This window comes from Plectropomus leopardus, chromosome 22 (assembly GCF_026936395.1).
Source record: "Plectropomus leopardus strain MGB_pleo_1.0 chromosome 22, ASM2693639v1, whole genome shotgun sequence".
NCBI classification, from domain to species: Eukaryota; Metazoa; Chordata; class Actinopteri; order Perciformes; family Serranidae; genus Plectropomus; species Plectropomus leopardus.
In genome coordinates, this window is record NC_142197.1 from 25,032,888 (window position 1) to 25,058,228 (window position 25,341).

Below are 25,341 nucleotides of genomic sequence, written 5' to 3' on the forward strand. Positions count from 1 at the left end.
ACCACTTCCGCTGAGAACTTCCACCAACCCCTCACACTCCGCCTGCAGTAACCTACCTACTGTAATGTCCTGTTTCTGACCTGAACTGTTGCATTTACGTCTTTAAATCTTTTTTTTTTTTTGTATTACTTCACCTAACCAGGAATATAATTATTGCATTCTGTGTGAAAAAGTTTTGGTTTCAGAAGGTGAAATGTAATATAACAATTTTTTTTTGTTTGGTATTGCTAAAAATAAGTTCTTATTTTCCTTGCAGGAATGGCCTTCCATACCTCTTGGTCAAATAAATAAATAGTGCAGGTCAGAATTTTTAATAATGAACCAAGACTCATGGACTATCACCTCCTAGAAGCCCCTCCTACGTGGCCGCTTGAATAATAAACTTTGGACAATCATGTGTCTGTGGGTCACTTACTGAACATAATTCATGTGTCTTTACACCTCTAATGATATCCATGTTGGTTTTATACTCCAAACAAGTTTACAATTTACAAGAAAATTACCTAAAAATATGCAAAAAAAAAAAAAAAACGCTGGATAGGTGTTAATGGGATCAGTATTTACGGCCTGTTTGTTTGTTCCTTTGCTCTTTCTTGTCATTTATCTTTTGTTGTATTTTTCTGTTTTTTTTTTTAATTTGTTTTTTTGTTTGTTTTGTCATCGTTTTTGTGTTTGTTGTTTTAATGTTTATTCATTTTATAATAAATATATAGTTTTCAGGACATTTTTACTTCTTTTTTTAACATCTTCTAATAATCCTCCCCTCTTTTTGTTTTTATTTTCTTCTTTATTTTGCCAAGTTGGTCACTGCTTTTGTTCCCAATGTTTTCTGGAAGAAAAAACTAAACAAAACAAAATATTTGGGTTTTAAAGGTTCAAATGGCTTGTGAAAGGTGTCCCAACGCAAACACAAGAAAACTGATGTCGATCCAGGTTCCAGGGGGTTAAAGTAGCTACAGGTACACAGCTGAATGGAGTTACAGGGACTACAAAGACAAAGGATGAAGAGTCCTCCATGTTTACTGTCTGACAATAAAACTTAGCGCAGTACATCTGGAGCAAAGTATTCCGAAATAACCATCAGTGAAACCCAATCCCTTTAAGTACAGAAGGCACTCCTGCTAGTAGAGCTTCTCCCCCACTGCCCCAAAGCAGACCCCTCTCCCTCTGTACCACAAAAGAGAACCAGCAGCATTGTCTTTCACAGGCTCCGGCAGCTCTTTGATGTCGCCTGGGCCGAACACGATGAATCACTTGTAGGCCCAGCTGCTCCCCTACAAGTGATTCTGGGGGAGCAGCTAGCGTGAGGGCAGTGTGGGCAGCCTCAACCATTCCAAGGTATGCAAGGTAAGTATGCCTAAAAGTAGGAGCCCTATGGTGGGGGACCCCATCTCAGCTGAAACCCAATCCCTCTGCTGCTCCAGGAATGCGGCGCTCCAGGCTCTGCGCTCTACAACCACCCAGCAGCCTCTTTCCAGAAGTCTTCCTCTGATCACAGATCAAAGAGAGCTCTGCTGAGCACCTTGTACAGGCCACCATTCACAAAAGCCCAACCTATCAGCCCCACGCTCTCTCCAGCACCACAGCAGTTTTCCTCATCACTTTCCACTGTGTCTTTACTGGTTCTCCAACCAGCCATAGAAATGCCGCAGTCATGTCATCACTTCCGCTGTGTTCAAATAAATGTAGATTTGCACAAGCACTATAAATGATAGACTGCTCTTAAGAGAGCTAGTAGACCATGTGGTGTTTAGCCTTTTTCTGGTTCAACAGACTGAATACAGACCAGAATCTCTTTTTTTTTATAAAAGAGAGCAACTTCAAGTCTAAAGTAAGCTTTAACTCTGGGTATCAGTACTCAATGTCTTTAACTTATCAACCACAGTAATCCAGTATCAAGCAGCCAACAGTTGTATCTGGGGCCAATGTGGGCCCAAAAATGGACTGAAAAATGGACCTTGTATGTGATTGTCCACCAGTTCCACAATGGCTCCATGCCATATGCCCATATGGGTGGGTTTACCCAAGTGGGCCCCACACTGGTTATGCTAGGGCTACCTGGGTATCAAGTGGGTATAGGGCCAAAATGAGCATCTTATCTTGTGCCTACTTGGGTAAGTTCGTCCATGTGAAAAACTGGCATGGGGCCATTATGGAACCCATGGACAATACCATTCAGGGCCCAATTCTTCAGCCCATGTACTACCCACATGGGCCCCACATATAAATGTTGGCAGCATTAAAACTTCTCCAGTCACATTCTTTTTGTACCCAGATCTAGAAACGGGTTTAGTGGTCCTTTCACACCCAACATTTTTGGATTGGTTGAACCGTAAACTCTGGTACAGACCAAAAAAGGGACCCCAGCATGACTTGCTGTCAGTCTCTCTAACTCCATGTTTACTTCTTGAGGTTTGTTTGTAAAAAGTTAGAGTGAACATGAACCGAAGCAGAACTAAAAGGCAAAACTGTCAAATAAACATAACTAAGTGCTCTAACTTTACGTCTACACAGGAGGCATTTCAGCTCCTTTTTTCAGTTGTCCATCTAATGGAACAGATCTGCCTCTATTTTAAACAATCCAGCTGTCAACCCAGGCCATGTAGTGGCTCACATTTCACTCGCTATAAGTATGTAAATGTGACCTTAAACGTATTTTCACACTTAAAGTCTATTTTTTTCCCATTTTCCGTATAGTGATGGTGTGTTGGACTCTGAGCGCTTGGGTGGCTTACACTCAGTACTGTGCCTGAATGCATCATGTCAGACACAGATGCTGCTCTGCTAATGTGCTGCATTATAAGTCAGTGGGTAAAAAAAGCCCCAACTGTGTGTTCAAGTGTTCAACCCATTTAAACATCCAAGCTTTTCAGTGGAATCACATTTAATATCTGAAGTAACTAAAAGGAGATATCCATTGTTGGCTGTTTTTGAATATCTTTTTTGTAGTCCATTCTAATTTGGGATGAGACACAGTGCAGCTGCATGCAAACAAAATAGAGACAAATTCACATGCATGCAGCATACAAGCCTACTGTAAAACACTGCAAACAACACCTTCAAATTTACCACAGCGCTGGATTTTCTTTTTCAGTTTTTTATGTTGTTGTTTCCCTATCAACCCTGTCTCTAGGAATTACATTGGCATATTACTAAATTGCATTATAATTAAGTTGTGGTGTTGCTAGAGTTCCTTTGAGTTAATGAAACACTTAATTTTTGTACCGCTCTGGATTTGCAAGGAGGTGACTGGGATGGATGGCAGACATACAAAGTCTGTCACAAGAACCTTGGGTTCATGTCCAGACTCATGTATGCTCTTAGGTTTAGGCAAAATAAAAAATCATTTTGGTTAAAGGTTCTGTATGCAACATTCAGAGCATGAATGAAGTAGCAAACCACTATTTGCCATGTAAAGATAAGGTGGAGTAATGACATCCTGAGCAGAGAATAAAGTCATGCTCTACAGAGAAGCTCCGGAATCTGAGCTTGTTGTAGTTAACCCTCTGACCGTGCGTGCAAGTTGATGCATGCAAGTATACTGGGCTCATAAGGTGCATACTGCTGATATCAGGGCAGCACCATGGTTAACATGTTAGCTCTGCCAGCACTGTTGCAGTTATTTAGCACTGGTTAGCATACTTACCTGGAATTAACTTATGCTACTTCTGTGTGTTGTGATCTGAGCTTCTCTGTAGCTTGCTGCCAGTCATGTTAGTGCATGTGTGTAGGTAGCTAATTTCTGCCGCCTTCCACTGTGCTCATATGGCAGTTTCTGCTGATGTCGGTTTGTTGTCGTTGTGGAAGCCACACCCCCAGTTTCCCCCTGGGTTACCATTGTTTGTTCTGTTAGCACTGTTGCCTTTGTTAAGTGCTAGTTATGGAGTTAGCACCTTTAGCAGCTAGTCACTGGCTCAGCAACCTCCATGTTTAGATCCACATAAAGACGACTAAAATGCTCTGAGTTTCCCAAAATAATGCTATAGTCACCACAATATTTGCCATTTTGGTGGAAAACAAGGGAAATATGTTGTGAACATTTGAATACGTTTAGCAACAACATTTTTTTGACATGCAAGCTAGTATTTCAATTTAATGCAATTCAGTTCTATTCTATTTTTAAAATTCCCGATACTGCCAATAGAAAAACATCATGTGCTCTCTGCATTACATTTCCCTCAAAGACATATTTATTGTACATGAATGTAGTTTCTATGAGACAGGGCCCCACCTCTTCTGACTGCACATATAGCATTAAAACATGTATTTGTGTATCTGATTGTACTGTGTGCATGTGTGTATGTAAAGTGCATTGTGTTTCCGCTCTGCTGTCCTTGCAGTGTGAGTGTTAATTATCCCATAAGATAGGCACTGCTGCTGTTTACTCTGGTTAACCGTTACTGGGCCGGCTAACCTTTGGACCTCCTTTGAAGCCAAATGGATGATTTGACCAACCTTCCCTCCACAAACACAAGTCTGCATGGATGAAAAGTCCGTCCTGAGATATGCTTCGGATGAAAAGCTGTGCAGAGCATGAGCCTGTTAAAGCCTGGAATGGTCACCATTTAAATTGTTAAAATGTAACTTTGCCTAATAGAGCACTTAGGTAGGTAAACATTTGTCTTATCTGGCAGGTTTGTAAAACACTTGGGAATTCACAGACTGCAGGGGTTAACTGTCTGTGTGGGAAACTATGGAGGCTACATTGTGCCACTACAATCATTGTAGACTTTAAACCATAATTTACATTTAAGTGATGTTATTTTGAATTTATTATTGGTAAAGGTAATCAAATACACCACTTATTACAGGTACTGATTCTTCTTCCTCCTATCATTATTAATAATAAGGGTTTCTAGGTAACTGTCTATCCATCCTCATTCTGATGATTTGACATTTGGTCCAGACCAAAACCTTTCAACAGTGGATTGATCACCATCTAGGCCTTTCACATTTTTTCCGTTATTGACATATCGTATTATAGATGACATGAACTCGATTGTTGCTGTTGCTGACCTCAATATTACCCGTTGTGTTTTTCTCTCAATCCTCACCTAATTGCAGAAATCCAAAGAAAACAAAAAAGCACATAAATGACCCAGAGAGGCTTATCCCTACCAAATTTGGGTTTTCTTGGATAGCAAAGGCATGATGTACCTTAATTAAGCCGAGAGTAAGAATATCATGGTGAGCCAATCAACAGCAGAGACAAGCATAGTAGGGCGAGTCATGCCTTTGTTATCCTTGGAAACGCAAATTTACTTACCGGTAGCCTGCAGCAGCACTTCTTTTAATGGAAAACGCACAGTCCTAATAGTCATGAGCTTGCCTACCCCTGGCAACAAGCTACAAAGATGATCATTTGTAGTTTTACCTCCCAACAATTTCATCCACCACTTCATAAATTCAACAGCAAACCACCCATGAAGGTAACAGCAATGTTCAGGGAGCTTCATTAAGCTTTTCTATCAGTCACCAGAAGCAAAAATCTTGAAAGTTTGGAATACTCCTATAATAGTACATGACTGAATATACTTTCATGTATATATTAACAAGTGTTGATTCATTTTTTTAAGAATATATAAAATATAGTATTGTTAAGAATATAAAAGTTTGTTGCTTTTTGAAGGAGTGTACTTGCATTATTATGCTTTTATATTATCATTATATCAGTGGCATAAATTGGTCCCAGAATGAACCTGATGAACCTGTTTCCATCAAATGTTTGAAACAAGTTGCAACCTCCAAGGCTGAAAAATGAAGCCAATGCAGAAGTGCCAAAAACTAAAGTTCATTAAATTTTCACTTAAGGCTTACTCCAAAACAGAGTCAATCTCCATAGAGCCCCATTTTCAATTTTCCATCTTTATGGAAAAAATATACACATATACTGATACAAAAAAGATGGTTTTGGTCTCTATAACAAATTTCCACATGCATGACAAATGTACAGGGGGTGATTTTTTTAAAAATAATTTTTAGAACTTTCCGTTTATGTTTTTTAAGGCCCATAGTTACACATGTTTAAAAGCAAGGCCGCTTGACTGTCACTACAGTCTTTGAGTCAAACTAACCCCTCCTCCACAGCTCCTCCCTCTCGTCCCAATATGGTCACTTCTGGCTCTAAGAAAACAAGATGGCGACAGCCAAAATGCCAAACTTGAGGCTTCAGAACAGCAGTGCATAAACCAGCGGGTGATGTTACAGTAGCTACGTTAATTAATTTTACAGTCTACTGCTGTAAAGACATCCACAGTCTGGATTTTGGTCACCAGTTGACCTTTCCATCATGTTCAGACGAATATTTCAAATCGTACATGCCTTGTGGTCAGAAAAGCAGATGACATGAACTGAATACTTTCATGCTCCTCGAATTCTGATGACCTCATGAGCCTTCATCTAGCATCAATCTCAGGACAAGCAGACATCTTTTCACACACGATATCTCATTTCATACAGGCAGGTAGCCATGGCATTCACTGAGCAAATTCATCCTCCCAAAAGAAACAACCTTGGCCTTCAGCAAAACCTAAAACCTTTTTGCACGGCTCATGATACAATTAAAAAGTTTCTCTTTCCTTCCGTACATGCACACACTCCCCCAATTTCTCGCCCACATGTGCATGCTTTTTATTTCCTCTCTTGTTCTTTGTTTCTTTTATTTCAACGAAAATTTTGCCTTGAACTTGACCCCGTGAGATTTCCCTACATGAGCAGTCTACCAGATTCAGGCTTGTAGTCTCAGAGAGAGCAAATAATATAAATCTTGGTGTTCATCAGCACTTGTCTTCTGTGGAAGAGTCTGATTACAGCTTGTTATTGTCTGTCTGTCTCCAGATCAGGCACTCTAACTTGTTCAAACATGCAGGTCTTCCTCTAAAGATTATAGGATTGAATTCAAAATCCATCAAAAATGTGGAAGTTCTTCTGTTGACTTGACCTCTCAGTACGTGTACATGATGTAAGAAAAAGTAAGTTATTGTTTTAGTCCAACAAAAACTGGACTTTCAAATACATGTTAGACTGACAGAAATTGTACTAAGTCGAATTTCTCAAAGTCAGACTAACATACCTATATAATGCAATTGGGGGTTGATAAATTCATAGCAGAAAGCTGCAAAAAACAAAAGAAGGAGGGAAGAAAACAACACGAGACACGAGAGTACACATAAAATGTACAGCGCCATGTTTTCACCATTTGACATGCAACCCGTTTGCTACTTGTTCACTTGCTTGGTATGTGACATAATAGGTCAACCAGAGGAGGGTCCAGTAGCAACTAATATCCCCCAAACTTGTGCTCCTTTCTCACCAAAGTTAGCGTGTGCACTCAGGTTTTTTAAACATAGATACACCCCTAAATTTGACCTGAAATTTGATGTCCACTGCCACTAAACTCACCTCTGGAGGACGAGTCGGCCTCTCTGTCAGCTGGCATGTATGTGTGTATGTATGTGTGTCTGTTTGTGTTGTCTTGTTTGTGTGTCCGGGCGACATCACAGACAGGCAGGAGAACAGTTAAACAGCAGACAACAGCAGGAACAGAGATCTTTGAAAACATTTTGGTGTCTTCTCTTTATTTATCTCTTACTTTTAAAGTCCCTCTTTCAAACTCAGTGCAGACTAATTTGGGTGGGTGGGGAGGGTAATTAGTGATGGCACATCATTGCATCTCAGCGTTTAAGGAGCTGAAATTAGCATGTTCACCCGGATGTTGCGTTCCCATCAATGCAGATCAGAGCTGGAGGCAAAAAACCTGTATCTACTGCAGAGTCATTTGACCCGGATGTGAATGCCGAATGTATGCATTCCCATTGCATTAAAAAGGCAGATGTAAGGAGGTGATAGAGTTTTTTTTGTGCAATGGGAATAAGGCTTAAAAGAGGGCATATCACCACCAACTGTGGCGCAGTTGGACATACTTCTGTCAATAAATTGATTCTCCTCTGGTGCTTTCATACTGGGACAAGGACAGTAGTCCTATTAAATTATGGCATAAGATAGCTGTCAAAAAGATGTATCCATAATTAATCATTCTTATTTGTAATTTTAACAATTTCTATGTCAAAAAAGTTGTTTTACACAAAATTCTGCTGTCATATACGTGAGTCTGTGAAACTGGGTTTGAGTTTGCATTGTTTTTATGAGTATGAGTGTAAAATCTGTGAGTGCAAAGTCTTGTGAATATAACTCACATTTCTACTACTACGTAGTCTTCACTGTGAGCACGAATCCAAGTTTACGTGTACAAATCGAAAAGTGCTGAAATGACGTCACTGAGGTCACAGTCAGGTCGCAGGGAGAGTAATCGTTCTGCAATTCCTCCAACTGCGCATGCGCATGCATATCAACCTTCTCACTCCTTCCATGTTATCACAAAGTTATGGGTTCACATTAACTCATCCCAAATGTGGCATGATTGTTAATGCTGTGGTGATGAACATATAGGGTCAGTGCATTATGTTTAGGGTAACGTTAAATGTTTCATAACATGCAGTTCAGTGCTAACTAACTAAAATAACATAGCACTGGCCAACTTCTAATCCCAGTAACGATAGCATTACAATAGCATCATCAACATGTGAATGTCTTTAGCTTGCAAGTTAAAGCAATAAGTTTGTGACTCCAAGAAATGTATATTTTACATAATGGTTCGATTTTATGAAAGAAATAATGGCTATGCAATGCACGTTATGATTGACATTACCTGTGATGTTTCTCCGGAGCTGCTACTACTTGGTACCATGTTGCCCTCCATGTTTGCCTCTGGGGCATGTGCAGTTGGAGGAAAACAATCCAAACTTGAACCCAATTTCACAGACTCACGTATATGACAGTAGAATTTTGTGTATATCAACTTTTTTGACATAGAAATTGTTAAAATTACAAATAAGAATGATTAATTATGGATACATCTTTTTGACAGCTATCTTACACCATATTAAATGACCTAAATGAGCTAACCGTAGCTCAATTTAACCGTGCATGTAAACGTTCTGTCTGATTAACCCCAGGAAGCACACAGAAGAAAACAAGACCAAAGAACAAACCGTCAACTGACCAGTGCAAATTACACCTGGACACCAGTGCCACCCAGTAGCTTTCCCTCCTGAACAGCCATCATTATCCTGGATAAAAGCCATATGTTGTGATGCCATATGAAGTGATGGAAATAAACCAGGGATCTCACAGCTAAAGCCCCCCCCCCAATCCAACCATTGCCCCACCAGAGTTATGAATTGCACCTATCAGGGTCCAACTAAACCCGGCGATTAGTGGGAATTTGCCGAAGGGCCCTTTGTACAGGAGAAAAATGTCTGTCGTTGCAAGGAATGTGGAAAATTCCTAGCAGACAAGCAGGCTTTTGTTGGTAGGGTTTTGGGGGGTGCTCTGAAAGGAAAGAAAGGCGCAGACAAATTGGATCGGCTCCATTTAGGAGCCTCTGCTGTTTGAAGTGAAATCTGTTCCCAGAGTATCTCAAAGGGAAAGAGGAAATGCAATATGTCTGCTTAGACTTTACAAATATTTCTTTGCTTTTTGTTTGGTATATTGGATTTTGCATTTACAGAATTTTAAAACATCACAAACTTTTTTTTGTTGTTGAGCATGTATTATATGCAGCAGTCTTTGGTGTCTTGGAACCATTTGATGCAAATGCATGTGGCTGTTTCCCAGTGTGCATGCGGGGCTGCTTTGAAACAGGAAGGACTGTATGCATGGCACTCAGCTCTGCCTTGTTTTAACAGAGCCTTGCAGATGTTATGAATTAACCTGTCGGGCCTGGAACAGCTCACTTCCTGCCTCATAATAGTGGTAGCAGAAATACTCTAATGACATAAATGTCCATATCTATTTAAGGAATTTGAAAGAAGTGCATTGTGAAAGGAAGAGGGAAAAATCCAAGCCATCGCTGCACAAACAGCCAGGACACCACAGGACAGCCATGTAACTTCCTGTGTAAAACAAACAGTGAATGAGCGGTACTCTGAATAAGTGCTCTGCTTCTCTCACTTAATGTGCATGTTAAGATTTTGTGGGCAGGTTTGCTTGTTTCATTACAATATACCAGCAGACGCTCAGCTTGTTTTTCTTTTTTTTTTTTTTTTTGCTGCTTTTAATGGTTTCTACAGAACCCCTAAGGAGCAAAGTAAAGAAAAAAAATCTGTTTTGAACTAAAAATTAACTTGATTTTTCCAGAATGATTTGTATCCTACACATAAGTGTGAAATTGATGTTAGTAATGGCCTAAAATTTCAACATGGGAATTCCCTATGGAGCACTGAAACAAGTCAACAAGCCAGTTTATCTATTTTTTTTGTATATTTATTTGGTATATTTTCCAGCAAAAAGTATATATAAAATATTCAAGTTAGCAACACTTTGCAAAAGATACATATTTCATCTATTTGTTTAAATTTTAAGAAAATCGAGGTTACATTATATCTGCATGTAAATCCCCTCGCTGGTGATTCATGATTTGCCAAGTTTGCTGTTGCAAACATCCTTCTTTTTATCTTGGGGTAGTGTGCCCCCCCTTTTTTTATTTTTTTTTATTGTTTTGTTGTCCCCTCTCTAAATTTGGATGCTTTTGCGGGACCCTGAACGTAGTGCAGGTGGAACTCTTCGTGAGATTTTTTCCTCAGCAGCAGTTTATGATGTTTGAGTTGCTGGGTGGATGATTGATTGTTTGAGCTGATCAGATTAGATCGATGGATGAGAGGAGCAGCTGCTACAGGGTGAGTGAAAGCAAGCTTTTAGATCCAGCTAAATGAAAAGTGAGGTTTCACTTTCACTGTGTCTGGCATCCTGCGGCTCCGACTGTACACGCCGCGCTACGATAGTGTGGTGTAATGCATCACCAGATTATCTGAGTGTGTAAATCCTCTTGCTGGCACTTCAGTTTGTTAGGTTTGTAGTTGTGGTTATCATTGCCCATGCCAACCTCCAACAGTTTCCTCTGTTAATTCCTGATGCATCACTGGATAGGTTTACATGCAAGCCAATATTCCACTATTATTCTAATTATAACAATATTCTGAGTTTGATACAGGTCATGTAAACAACATATTCTGTTTAGATATTCTAAACGTTGTAGACATAGGATATGCCGATATTATTTGGGTTTTAGGAGCATTCGTCATTCATATTTACAGGACTATAAGTCTCAACCAGGGTTTTTAACTACTCTTAAGCATTATAAAATACTTGAAGTCTCAAAACAGAGAGGCTGTGTTAGTACGGTCCAACAAGTCCAGTGGAAAACTTTGCAAAAAAAAAGTATTTTGACACAAAGCAGAAAAATGCCAAAAGCGAACACCATTCAACTTTTCTATATTTTGACATGATAAACAACATGTAAGGACATGTTAATCGCAGTGTACATTGCTTCATGTCAATGGGAATATTAGTGTAATATAAATTTTCATGTAAATTTCCTGTATGTTTTACAGGGTTTCCCGCACATTTATTTATTTATGGCAGCCTGCCATGACATATTGATTTTATATTTTTGGAGCTGAACTGTTCATTAGAAACACTATTGGAAGATATCTATAGCGCTTGGCTGTTGATTGCACAACACTCTCAGCAGCAGAATGTAAGGTGCAGTGAAAGTGAAACTTAGCCATTCATCGTGTTGGGTCTAAAAGATTGCTTTCACTTCTTTTACAGCAGCTCCTTCTTTCATCCATTGATCTGATCTGATCAGCTCTGAATGAATCAGTAGATGAGTTATCCACCTGAGTCACAAACTGCTTCTGGGGGATAAAATGGACTCATGAGAGCTCTGCCTTTGCTGCGTTCATGGTCCCACAAAAACCTTTACATTTTTTTTTTTTTTTCTATTTTGAGGTGACACCGACACGTTCATCAGGGATGAATAAAGTATCTTATATTCTATTCTATTGATTGGAGTAAGCATAGCTGTATGTAAACAGGAATATTACAGGAATACAGTAGAAATATTGTATTTTTTTAAATAAGGGGAAAAAATAACATTTTGGGGATATAAATGTACTGTATGCCTGAGGATTTCTGCAAGGAAAGCTTTCATAATGAAGCACTATTCTGTGGAAGTACTTAATCAACAGAAGAACAAAAGAACAAAACTATTTTTTTAAGTTTTAGTGATATGGAGTGAAAGGATGTTTGATTCATGCCATGTTGACCAAAATGTTAGTAGCAGTCTTAAACGCCACTGCTTTTTACATACTAATCTGTGTAACAGCTCGCTGAAGACTCAGAGTGAAATGATTAAACTCTTCCAGAGACTGCAGCAGGAAAAAGGGGGGGTGGGAGTATGTAGAGAGAGGCATAGGTGACCTGTGGAAATCCGCTAACGTCCCAGAGAACTCCTGATGTTTGTAGAGTCCCTGTCTGAACAAAGGCCTCTAGTGGCTGGAATCCAGCCATCCAGCCCGCCAGCAGCCAGGGCTGGAGAAAGGTGGGGGGTTGAGAATGTGGGGAATGAGGCAAAGCTGCTGCCCACCCCCAACTCCTTTCAGTGTCTCTGTGGTCTCTGAGGTCTTTCTTTCTCTCGCTCTTACAAATAGCCTGGGGAAGCAGTACCGTACAGCACAACCAATCTAAAAATAACTAAATGCACTAAATCATTCAGTAGACACATGTCACTACAAGTGTAATTAACTGCAACCTTAATGCAAAAAAACCTGTTTTTTTATAAATAAATGGAACTGAGTCATAAGAATTCTAACAGCATGTTCTGTGAGCAGCACAAAGAAAATGAGGTTTTGCATCACCAGTTTGTTTATTATGGACAGAGGAATTACAGGAGAGTTATCATAAACAGGCAAAGCCACAAAGCATGCAACTTTATCTCCCGTAAATTATGAACGAATGCATTTTGCAAACATAAAAAAGGGAGATCCATGATGCCACCAGGATGACTTTTGTAAATATGAAGTCATATTTATACAGTCGCGAGGGCAGTCATAAAAGGTTAGACGTCGCAACATTTCTGTAAAACTTGCCGTCACATTGATTTAAATCCCATGGCGGCAAGGGTGAAAAACACTCTGAAAAACAGTACACCTGAACAGTCCGCTTTGTTAACAGCGCTGCTACGATTTATAAAAAAGTAATTTTTAGGTGTTTTTTAAGGTGATTTAACCCTCTGAAACCTGAAGCAACATCACTTTTCTTGAGCTGCTTTCACATGCATCTCACAACTATTTAAACCTTTGATTTCTTTCAAAAACATGAGAGAAAAGTCAATGAGCAACTTGGTAAGAAATATTCCACAAATTGCAAGACATTAGTAGAATTAGAAAGTTATTTTTAAACGCTAGGGGAAATAAATCTAGGACAAAAAAGAAAATCTAGGGAAAAAATATATTTATAATTACCATAATTACATATTTCAAATTATACTACAGAATCATAACATGTTTCTGCACTTTTTACTGAGTCTTGTTGCCTTGCTTTTTTGTTTGCTTGTTTTCATTTCTTTCTTTTTATTTTCTTTTTCTTCTCTTAAGGTGATTTTACCCTCTGAAACCTGGAAAGACATCACTTTTCTTGTGCTGCTTTCAGATGCCTTTCACAGCTATATAACCTTTAACCCTCAAGAAATTGCGGTGATTTCTTTCAAAACAAAAAAGTGAATGAGCAACTTGGTAAGAAATGTTCCACAAACTGCAAAATCATTCAATTTAGATTTTTTTTTTTAAAGAAAGGGAAAAAAATATCTAAGGAAAGAAAAGAAAAAATCTAGGAGAAAAAAGTACATATACAATTACAATAATTTTATATTTAAAATGTTGCTATAGAATTATGTATATTTTAAACACGTTTCATCAAATCTTGCTGCCTTGTTTTTGCTGTATTTTAAAATGTTTTTCTTTTCTTTTCTTTTTCTTTTTTTAACTAATTTTCCTGTACTAAGTTCCTGCTCATTTTTGAGTCATTTCTTCTTTCGATGCTTTTTGTGTTTTTCCCATGTTTTTTGTTTTTTTTTTAAATTAAGCTAATTTGCTTGGGTTTCAAAGGGTTAAAAAAGATACAGAGTTTGCTGCCCTGAACTCACCATGCAAATCATTCCAGGAGCCTCATGAGCAAAGCTTCTATCACCTCTAGATCTTGGAACAACAAGAAGAGAAGAATCTGAGGGTCTCGGGGAGCGAGGGGGAACATAAGGCGCTAAAAGATCACATATTTAGTTTAGGGTGAGATATTTTAAAGTAATCACATTTTGTAATCAATCAAAAATGCAGATAGTCTGCAGAGGGATGAAATATGGTTTTGTTTCTTTGTTTCACTTTAAAGTTTTGAATTAATGACTTTTTTCTTTTCTTTTTTTTTTTTTTTTTGCAAATGCCCTAGAGCAGAGTTAGATAGTCAAGGTGATGAGGGAGTGATATAAATAACACGTCTTTGATGAAGAGATGAAGTCTAATCTTTTAGATGTTTTTCTGATGATCAAACAGGATTGAACCACAGCTTTAATGTGTTTATCTGCGCTATCAGATTAGAGGAAAATTCTGCTTTTAAATGTGGTGCATTCAGTTTTCGGACATTAGTCAATCATCATTACCTATGCATAAATAAAATCAGTGTCTGAATCTAACATAATGGTTCTGTTATGATTAGAATTTAAAATAATAAATGAAAGTAATCATAATTATAATCATTTGAATTAAATGATTAAATGTACTACTTTAAATGATTCATAATGCAATGTTGTAAAGCAAGGAGCAAGTTCAGATTTTATACGTCTTTCACAGACAGACACACACACGCACACACACACACACACACACACACACACACACACACACACACACTCCTTACCCAGATGTTTCCTAAATTAAAAGACGTTATATTCCTGAGTCTGTAATTTTTGTCCAAAATGTCCAACGTTACAGTCAAATCTCATGATTTTTTTAGATAAGTCTGAAAAACCCTTGATGGAAGATCTGAGTCAACAGGTTTAATTCTCTGTCTATGAATGAACGTCAACAGCTTTAAGATTGTTTTTCCATGGTGTGTGTGCATCCATCAAATTGTAACACACTGGGCTCGTGAATTGATGAAGTCACACCCTCCGCCCCCTAGAAAACTGCCTTATATGGAATCTGTGCAAACAGATTATTACGATCCATATTTAAGTGAAAATTAAAGACGGGAGCAAAGGAGGAGGACGGGAGTAGGTCGGTGTGAATGGATGGATTAAACATACACAGGACTTTGGTCCAAAAGTCAGAGTAGACTTATTTTTAATTACACAGGTAAGTAAACTTAAGCTGTAAAATATGACAAGTTAATTTTACTTTTTAAAAAAATCTGGGAAACAACTGACTTGAAAAATTTAAGTAATTATAACTATTACCCTTAATTTGTTTACTTTGTATCTAATTGTTAAGTTTCCTCAAAATGCAATCCTAGTTGCAGTTTTAGTTTTAGTTTTTAGTTTTGCAACTTAAAATGACAATTTCATTTAAATCAGTGTTTCCAAGTTTTGCCAACTTCAGTAAATCAAATTTACTATAGTAAAGTTAATACCTGCATTCTGCTCTTAGCAAACTAGTCAACCATATTTGTATATTCTCAAACATGTTAACACAGAACTCACAAATCTCCTTACTTCATCATTGGTGAAATCCTCTTTGTCATGATCTAGTTAAGTCAGACTAACTTGGTTTACTGAAGTTGCTTACACTTAGAAACAATAAGGTGATTTCACTTGTCATTTTTAGGTTCAGAAATATATGGATTTCCAAGATTAATTTAACTAAGATCAACTTCTCGGATTTACAGTACTTGACGTACTTACATTATGGACATGACATAGTTATGCACTGCCTTGCGTTATGTATTTATATTATGTTACTTACTTATGTTACATAACAATCATACGTATTTTAACCCAAACGATCTTTGCCGAAAACTAAACAAGTAGTTTGCCTAAATGTAACCAAATTGCGATTGCTTCACAACATTAAATATAGAAGTGTCACTGTTATGCTCCAACGGTCATAAACATAATTTTGGGAGTCAGTGTAAACAAGCTATGTGTCTTTCAGGTATGAAGACATATTGGATAAAGTAGATCTTGATGATTCAGCTGAATTTTTTGCTAAAAACCTAACCCTGTCTAACCTTGACTAGTCAACATGACACAGTGCAGTAGGGTAGGACTTGGCAGTCGTGCCTGTCGCTTTTACGGATCCAATGGTCACAAACATCATTTTGAGAGTCAGTGGAAACAACCTACTGTGTCTTACAGGTATAAAAACATGTTGGTTAAAGTAGATCTTGATGAGTCAGCTGAATTTTTTGCTAAAAACCTAACCCTGTCCAACCTTGACTACTCAACATGACACAGTGCAGTAGGGTAGGATTTGGCAGTAGCGCCTGTAGCTTTTACGGATACAACAGTCATATACGTCATTTTGGGAGTCACTGGAAACAACCTATTCTGTCTGTAGTATGAAGATACGCTAGATAAAGTAGATCTTGATGGTAAAGTTGAAAATTTTCCTCAAAACTTAACTGTCCAACCTTGACAAGTCAGCATGACAATTACTAGCTAATCAAAGCGTAGCAGGGTGGGACTTAGCAATGGCACCTGTCGCTGTTACGCTCCAACAGTCAGACAGCCAACAGTTTAGAGGTCATTGAAAACAATCTTTTCTGTCTTATAGGTATGAAGACTTGTTAGATAAAGTAGATGTTGATGGCTCAGTGCCCTAACCCTAACTGCATCCGACCTTGATGAATCAACTTAACAGTTACTGGCAAATCAAAGTGCAGCAGGGCGGGACTTAACAAAAAAACTTTTGGGAAAAAAATGTGCTCGAACACCAGCATCGACTGGGAGGAGGTCAAAGATCATCGACCAGGAGATCAAGGTGGCCCATCTCTAAACAGAGGCAGTGGTTGTGTTAACACATGATGTTAGCATATGACGTAAATATGGAACTTTGAACATCTAAGCAAACTCCGTTTGATGATGAAAATTGTCCAATCAAGAAAGTAAACTTTGAGTTAAGATCATCTTGTCAAACATAAAGGTCAAGAAAGGTTTATAATGCTCTAGAATATATCATACCAAAAATTCAGACTTGTGTTAGTCTTGCTTGTGCACCACTGCTCTGATTCAGCCCCTGACTCACTCTGGAGACCAGCTCTGCCGGAGGATCTGTTGCCCAGATCCCTGGAGGCCAAGTTCCATATTTTCTCTGCGAAGCATGCCAAGGCTATAAAAAGCCTTTTAATGTCTGACACTGATCACAATAGTACAATTACTCCTGCCTTACACATGCAGACATTCAAAGGTTCTCACATGCTGCTAGTTTCGGAGGGCTTTCCAGGCCTCCTCGCCGCTCTTTCAAAGCTGCTGGACAAACTCCTAATCGTGCTGCTCATCACCTCTGCCAGACTTTCTTACTTTTCTTCTCCTCCGAGCTCTGATTCCAACGCTTGGCACCTGCCTTCAGCATCTGACCCGAAGCCAAGAGCAGCAGAGCCTTGTGTGAGATGGGAGTAGACCTCTCCCATTCACACTCTATCAGCTCCCCGAACACACTCTCATGCCACAGCACTTGTGCTCCCTCACCCATTCACTTAGTCATTTCCGCACATTTAATGCAGAGGGCATTAGTCTCACAGTAGACTCCATTTAACAGCAGCGAGGGTTTGCGTGGGCACAGAAAGGGGAGATGGGTATGAGTGTGTCCTGGGTGTGAGTTACGTCGGATGTCAAACACAAAGAGGCAGCTGTGTGGAGGGCAGCAGGACAGCCCAAGGGTAGCGAAATAGTTTGGCTTCCAAACTCTGGCAGAGAGGAGCTGGCTGACCAGAGGACAGGGAAGCAAATAGAGACCGATCCAGAATCATGTTTTCTCCTCTTTCCTGTCCTCTCTATACAAATACAAATGGACCAACTTGTGCTTTGCATTTGTTGGAACATTGCTCGACTAATCATCTTTGTTCACCTTAGACATTGTTTGTGCAGTTTTGCTGTATTACTTGATGGCCATCAAATGACGATCAATAAATTAATTAACCAAACGCCAGGAATCATCTACAAACTGGCTATTTCCACACGTTTCCATACAGAGCCGTCACATACCACCACTTTGTCAGTGGACTTTGGCGTCTATATGTTATGCTGCATCTGCTGTCAACGTTCCGGTATGCTGCTACCGATGCCGGGGTGTCAGCATAGGCACATGGTGGGATCAAGCAACAAAAACAGGCGGTTATGCTTAGAAAACAAAAGCACATGGCAACCAATACTAGGATGTCAACAAAAGGACATGCTTAGGATTAGGCTACAAGACATGAGTGGTTAGGTTTAGGCAACAGAAGCATGTGCAGTGTTTCCTCTAGGATTTTTTTCAGCAGCGGGGGCAGGCTCTCCGGGGAGCCGTGGCAGCGTAAACAAATGACACTTGACTGCAGATTTTAGTTTTATGCCCAGCATAATGCCCCTTTTTATTGAATGGTTGGCATGAAAATCGCTTTTTAAAGGCTGAATGTAAAAATACATCATGGCGTGTATATCACTTAATGCTATCAATTAGTTTACTCACATTAGCGACACTGAGTTGAGTTGGCACCAGGCCCAATTAACTTAAGCTACGTAACCTTAGCTGGCCATCAATATTTTGCGAATGTTTATTTAACTAATAAAATCTATTATAAGTTTTCTTAAGCTAATAAGTCTACCTTTTCTCCGGTAAGTTGCACGCTATTTTCAAGCCGACACTCCTCTGACTCTCCGACCTGATGCCTGGATGCGAGTAGCTAATTAACGTCGGCACCAGTTAGTTCTGTTGGGAGGTGGGAGTGGTATCTACCCCAAAGAGTAGATACGGAGCAAGATAGTTATCTGCCTCAGCACTCGCGACACCCAACGCAGTGCAGGACTGTGCTGTGATGCGGCGGTGGTGTATTTGCAATTTAAAAAAAAAAAACAACCAAAAAAAAACGACATTTGAAGGAGCGGCGGGTAGGATTTAGGAGTGGCGGGCCGCCACTCCTAAATGAGTGTAGAGGAAACACTGATGTGGTTAAGTTTAGGGGGAAAAAAAACTGATGGTTTTGCTCTATATTCGGACGGGATCCTTATACCATACCTTCCTTATACTACGTTGTTACCAGCAGCGTATCACACTGCCACAACAGGTTCTATCCAGCTAACTGGTGGCATATCATAACACAGTCAAAGCTTCCATCTGGCTACGTAACAAACTGACACTGCCTCATGGGATATCATAGTGCCATCAAAGGTGGCTTTTGGCATCGGTATCTTATGCCAAAATCACCAACAAAGCCACAGTATATGACAACTTCGAAATGAGAACAGGCTGGTTATTTTCTCTTTATTCCCTCGCACTGTTTTCAACCAAAACATTGTAAAGACAGAAGGAAATCAATTGAAATACTGTTCCTTAGAAACGTTGCAAAATAAAAGATACTACAATATTGAGATGCCATTTCACATTGGACATAAGTATAGCAAACTGTGGTAGGTCACTGGCAGTCATCTGAGCTCAAAGGGACAGTTTACTCCAAAATCAGGAACTTTGGCGACTCTTTGTCATCTAAGGGACAAATTTCATCCGTCTCTGTCCAAACAGCACTTAAACATCATTTCAAATTCTCCTGTGTTTTTGGTGTTTTTCAACAAATTTGTGAGGTGGAACGTAACCCAGCTGGCTGTCATTGAGCATTGGTGTTTGGATGAATTTAGGTTGTGACTTTGGGTGACCAAAATTCAATTTCAGTCAAAACATCTGATGCCAATGTCAATTTGGTGTGGAATACTGATGACAGATGACAATGATACTTTGTTGGTTGCAAGTCTCAATGTAGAATAACAATATTTAGTCGTATGTAGACCAAAACCATGTCATGATAACATCCACACAACGTGAAATTCTCATGATTTTGGACTTAATAAAACATCAATCTGATTTCCATTCCAACCAAAATGTTACAGTCCATCCAATGTAAGAGTCAAATGTTTTTTTGACTAAATATTGATGCCCAGTGCCAGCTGGAAACATACAAGAAAAAAAAACAGAAAGGCATAGTCATCTTCCGGTAAGGGAGTCTATTGCCTAATTTTAACATTTAAAAAAACCTGCATAGTTGCACTAATTTTGTTCAGAAATGGGTGTTATAGGCAGCCAAATGTTAAGGTTGCCAAAGCTATACTGTAACACGCCTTCAAACAGGGACAAAGAGTTTAGTTTGCCTGTAGAGGAACCAACACATAAAATCCGTTGGACCGTCGCCATTTGGCAGCAGAAAAGGGGGACTGCTGTGATGAATGCAATCTATTGGAGAGCAGAGACTCCCCCTTCAAGCTTTTACTAGCAGAGGAAGCTGGTCAGCTCTGCAGAGGTCTACCCATCCATCTCAGCACCTGCACACAGAGAACAGGACCTGCAGCCATAAGGCAGAGGAGCAAGGTGACATACCGATGAGACTGACCCTGGATCAGTTCCTGCCAGCTGTGTGGTGGTGATAAAGAGAAACTCCACCAGCTGACTGGAAATTTATAAATCTCCTACTGCTTTTGGACATTTCTATTTTTTTATTAATGGACCAATGCTGTGGCAAAAATGTTCTGTGCATTAGAATATTTACAAATACTGACCCTGACGCCAATATATGTACAACCACTAATTCCATCAAGAGTAGGCAGTTCATGCCGATCCAAGCTTACAACAGCTGAGCGATATTTTATTATCACAATTTAGGATGACATATACTATATACTCCAGCAGTGCGTCATGTGGATGCGACAGGTTTTGTTCATCTGCATTCTCAACTAACGCTGTCTGGTCTGCATTATCCTACTGCCTGTATCAGGTGCCGTTCAAACATCTGGCCCCGTATAAAACCTTACAAACAATTCTGTCTGGCCACGTTCTCAACTGATGCCCTCCAGCGGCGTATCATGCTTTTGGCGTCAGGATCTTACACCGAAAGCACTACAAAAGCAGTAGTATTTGATGACTCCGGAACCATCCGCTCTGAAATTAATCACAGTCCTAAACCTTTCGGCATTCAGACAGCAGACAATTTTGTTACGAATGTCAAAATATCAGCCATTGACTGATAAAGGAAACAGGAAACGAAATGCATGACCAGACCAACTGATTATGTTTTGTAGCCAGTAAGGTGGAGCATAAAAAGCATCACCACATCAACCACACCTGTGCCAACATTTTCCCTTATAATGCCAGATAAAAATGTGACTAATTGCTTTAAACTATAGAAATTCAGCAATTATTTGACAAAAAAGCCATTAAACATATACATAGTATGTATATACATATACATATACATATACATATACACAGAAGATAGAAGATAAAAATAAAATTGAAATTAGTCCTTAAATCCTGCTACATCTTTTGATATAGTATTTGTATACATACAGACATATATATACACACACACACAGACACACACACATATATATACACACACACATGTATATATATGAGGCATCAACTAAAAGTTGAGGCATGCAAGTGCATTATGCTGCTGCATTGCTCCTGAATCCTTTAACGTTGAGATGTGTAAACTAAACAAGAAGACAAGAAAAAAAGCAGCTAAAGAGACTAATTATGGTGCTGACAGGTAGCTGTGCTGGTTAAACATTCTCTTTCAGATGGAGCAGAAAGCAGCCGGAAGGCAGAGACTTTGTCATATGGGCGTCAGCATATGGCCTGTAGCAGTCACAAAGGTACGCTATTTACAATGCAAAACTGACTGGTTTGCAGCGCGGCCTTACTGTAGTTCTGCCAGGACGGTTGACGTAAAGCAACCGAGGCCGCTGCGTGGGTGGATGTTGGTGTGTGTACCTGGGACATGCAGGCACCGGCAGGCTGCACAACAAAGGAAACGCTGCAGTAAAGCTCCCTGTTTTATCAGCTCAGTCCAAGGGTTCAGAGGCTGCCCACGGCTGGGCTGAAAAAAAAACTGACTTGTTGGTGTTGTTGCTCTGACTGAACATGGTGCTTGGCTGATACATATATTTTCAATAGTAGTGAAACTCACAAAGACTTTACACAGCTGGTTTTAAATTTACCACAAATTATTTGCCAAAAAAGTTACAATGCATACTATGAAGTACTATGTTGTTGCTGGTTTTTTTTCCTTTACATGAGTATGTGCCCCTCTTATCATTCTATGTCCACTCTCTAAATCTGGAAATCTTTTGTGGGTCCATGAACGCACCACAGGTGGAGCTCTTCATGAGTTCTTTTTTTTCTTCAGCAACGGTTCGTGACTTATGTGGTGGATAATTGATCTGTCAATGTCTTTAGAACTGATCAGATCAGATCGATAGATAAAAAGAGCACTTAATGTAACTAAAAGCAAACTTTTACACCAAGCAAAATGAATGGCTGTTTGCAAACAGAAATTTTCCCTTTCACTGCGCTTGACATTCTGCTGCTCCCTCTGTGCCCTGATTACACTCTACCCTCCAATACTGTAGTGCTATACATAACCAAACAGTATAAACTATTCAACAGTGCTCCTAATAAATGGTCCAGCTCCAAAAATAGAAAATCTATTCGGGGCGGCAGATGTTTTGATCATGGCGGCCGCCACAAATACAAGAATGTAAGGGAAACCCTGATATAAATCTTATAAAATCATAAAGGTTTTTTTTTTTTAAAGTTAGTATTCATTTGTTAAAACAAGTTTGTTTAAAACAAGTGAAACTGAAGTTAATCATAAAAAAGTAGTGCTGACTTTGCACTTTAAAGCGTATAGAATTATTTACCACAACAGAATTAAACTGACATGTTTCTGTCCTGTCTTGGTGTATTTAACTCATGTTACATTGGAAAAAAATGTTCGTAACGTTCTCTTCTGAACTAAGTGTGGGGGAAGGCATCAAGTTTTTTCAAGTTAAAAGGCTCAAGTCCAAGTGAAGTTACAAGTCATTGGTATTCAAGTCAAAGTCGATATACAAGGTTTTTTTTAATTATTATTATTGTGTCAAGGCAACTTGAAAGTCAATATGCAAATATAGCTATAAATCTTAATATATGTTCACTTTATATCTAAGTGTTAACTTAACCTAAATTTACTTTATTTAATTTTAAGACGAAGTTGAAATAACCTTGTTACTTTGAAGTTTTAGCAACTTCAATAAACCAAGTTAGTCTGACTTAACTTGATCATGAAAAAGAGGATTTTGCCAATGATGACATCAGGAGACTTCACAAAATTCAATAAATATAACTAAATTTTAAGTGAACTTAACAATTACATATAAAGTTAACATTAAAATGGATAGCTATATTTACATACACTTTTCAAGTACATCAACATCATCAAATCAGATTTTACAGTGTGTGTTGTTGACGCTCTTTTCCACCGACTGTATAATAATTCTATTTGATTAATTAAGTCATGCACGTTTTGTTCAGTCTGTCTAATTGATTGTCAGCCACTAATCTTAACTTGCATAAGTTTTCCGTTGATTCACGATTTAAGGAAAATTTTGCTTTATTTCAACCTGCATATTTCCCAGATATGTTCCCATTGTGACTGTTTTGGTCACGCTAACATTGCACTCAGCACCTCTGTTATATCCTTTTGCAGTGATCGCTGACTGTATAGTGATGTAGATCCCTATGCAGTCAGACTCGGACACATGTTTCATGTAGAAATTATGTATTCAAAGTTAGCGTGACCAATAGAGTCACATGCACGTGAGCCAGGCAGCTCATGTACTCACTGCAGCCTTTGAAGCTACCGCATGAAGCTGATAAGTCTCAATGAGAGCTTGCACCAGTGAGAGTTTGGTTAATGGAGAACATACTAAATATTCTAAGAGTTGATTCTTGGAACACACCAATCCATCCAGGAAATGAAAATAAATCTAAAATTCACTCTTTACTTCTCTTCCACTCTGTTCTTTTGGCTTTCACTTCTTCTTTTTTTCCTCCTTTGACACATAAAAATGCAGCTGTGATATATGCAGGAGAAAGTTCATGTTCCCTGCCTCTCTCCTCACCCTTCCTGGTGGCACTTCTAACCGCCGACTGCCTTTCCCTGCGCTATCAATCAAGCCTGTTACTTTGGAGCTGATAAACAGTGAGGCCTTCAAGCTGTCAGTGGAATTATTTAAGTATTCCTGCGGCCAGCGTGGAGAGTAAACATTTTCTTTGACTGATAACGCAAACATTTTGGAGATATCCCCGAACACACACATACAGCAGCAACCAGAGAGGAACCTCTGGACATATTCAGGCCACATAATCAAAGTTAATAACAAATACAGAAGAATTCAACAGTCCGTCTAATTATGTTTTAAACCCAGGAGATAAATCCACTGGGAAACAAAATGCTTTTGAATGATGAGTAGCAAGAGTTTCTCTCTCTCCGACAGGGTTTTGTATGTTGTTCACAATATGTGTTTCAGTATCCAGCAGCAGAATCAAGCTCAGACTCAGAATCAAACTACAGACTCACCCATTTCCTGGGTCGCCCCCTGGGTCTTTTCTCCCCGGTTGCCTCGGCTTTCTGTGAAGACAGATAGGGAGCAATACAGTCAGTCTTTAACCAGACTATCACTTCACAAGGTTCCCACATATATTGTCATGGACAAAATTTCAAAACTTTTTCATGACTTTTCATGGAACCAAAGAAAGATCATTTTTGCCCCACTTGCCCATGTGTTCAAGGACTGTCGGAAATTTAAAAATTAGACAATCATTTTTGATTTTACAGTTTCAAAGCAAAAATACTTTTTTTTATGCAAAAACAAAATAACACATTAAAGAAATAAGCTTTTTTTTTTTAAATAAAACTTGCAAATCTCTTACATATCCCACGCTGTGATAATTTAAAAAAAAAATCTACTTAGCATGTACTATTATTAGAAATAATTCATTTTTTGTGTTTTTTCATCTACAAACATAGTGACATCATGACAAAAACCTGGCATTTAAGGACAATTACAATTCTGAAAATTAATGAATATTTGATTGATATTGATATTTGTTTGATTTTAAACAAAACTTATCAAATGATTCCACATTAGCATTAGGCTTACATGGCCTAAGTTAGAAATGTGACTAGGTTTTGAGAGTCTTTCCTTACTGTTAAATGAATACCTGGAATATCCCAGTGTGTTTGGATTAAAGAGGGATAGAATTACTTTTCTTACAAAGATATCAAAATAATTTGACAATTGTGGGAACTGGGAGATATTGGCCCGTGCAGACTGTCCATTGCAGTCACAAAGCCAGCTGTGCGGTCATCCACAGTTAACAAGCCCAGACCCAAGTCAATAATTCTTTTAACACATCCACGCTCTCTGGCTTTGGCTGACAGGTG

General features: G+C 38.9%; 1 protein-coding gene across 1 annotated transcript in view; it reads right to left on the minus strand.

Annotated features, from left to right (window-relative positions):
* Positions 1-25,341, minus strand: part of hmga2 (high mobility group AT-hook 2) — a 58,314-nt gene that overhangs the window by 20,160 nt on the left and 12,813 nt on the right. The window contains exon 3 of the mRNA XM_088072815.1: positions 24,475-24,525. Within this exon, the coding sequence (XP_087928941.1) occupies positions 24,475-24,525 (51 nt within the window). The remainder of the gene's footprint in view (positions 1-24,474; positions 24,526-25,341) is intronic.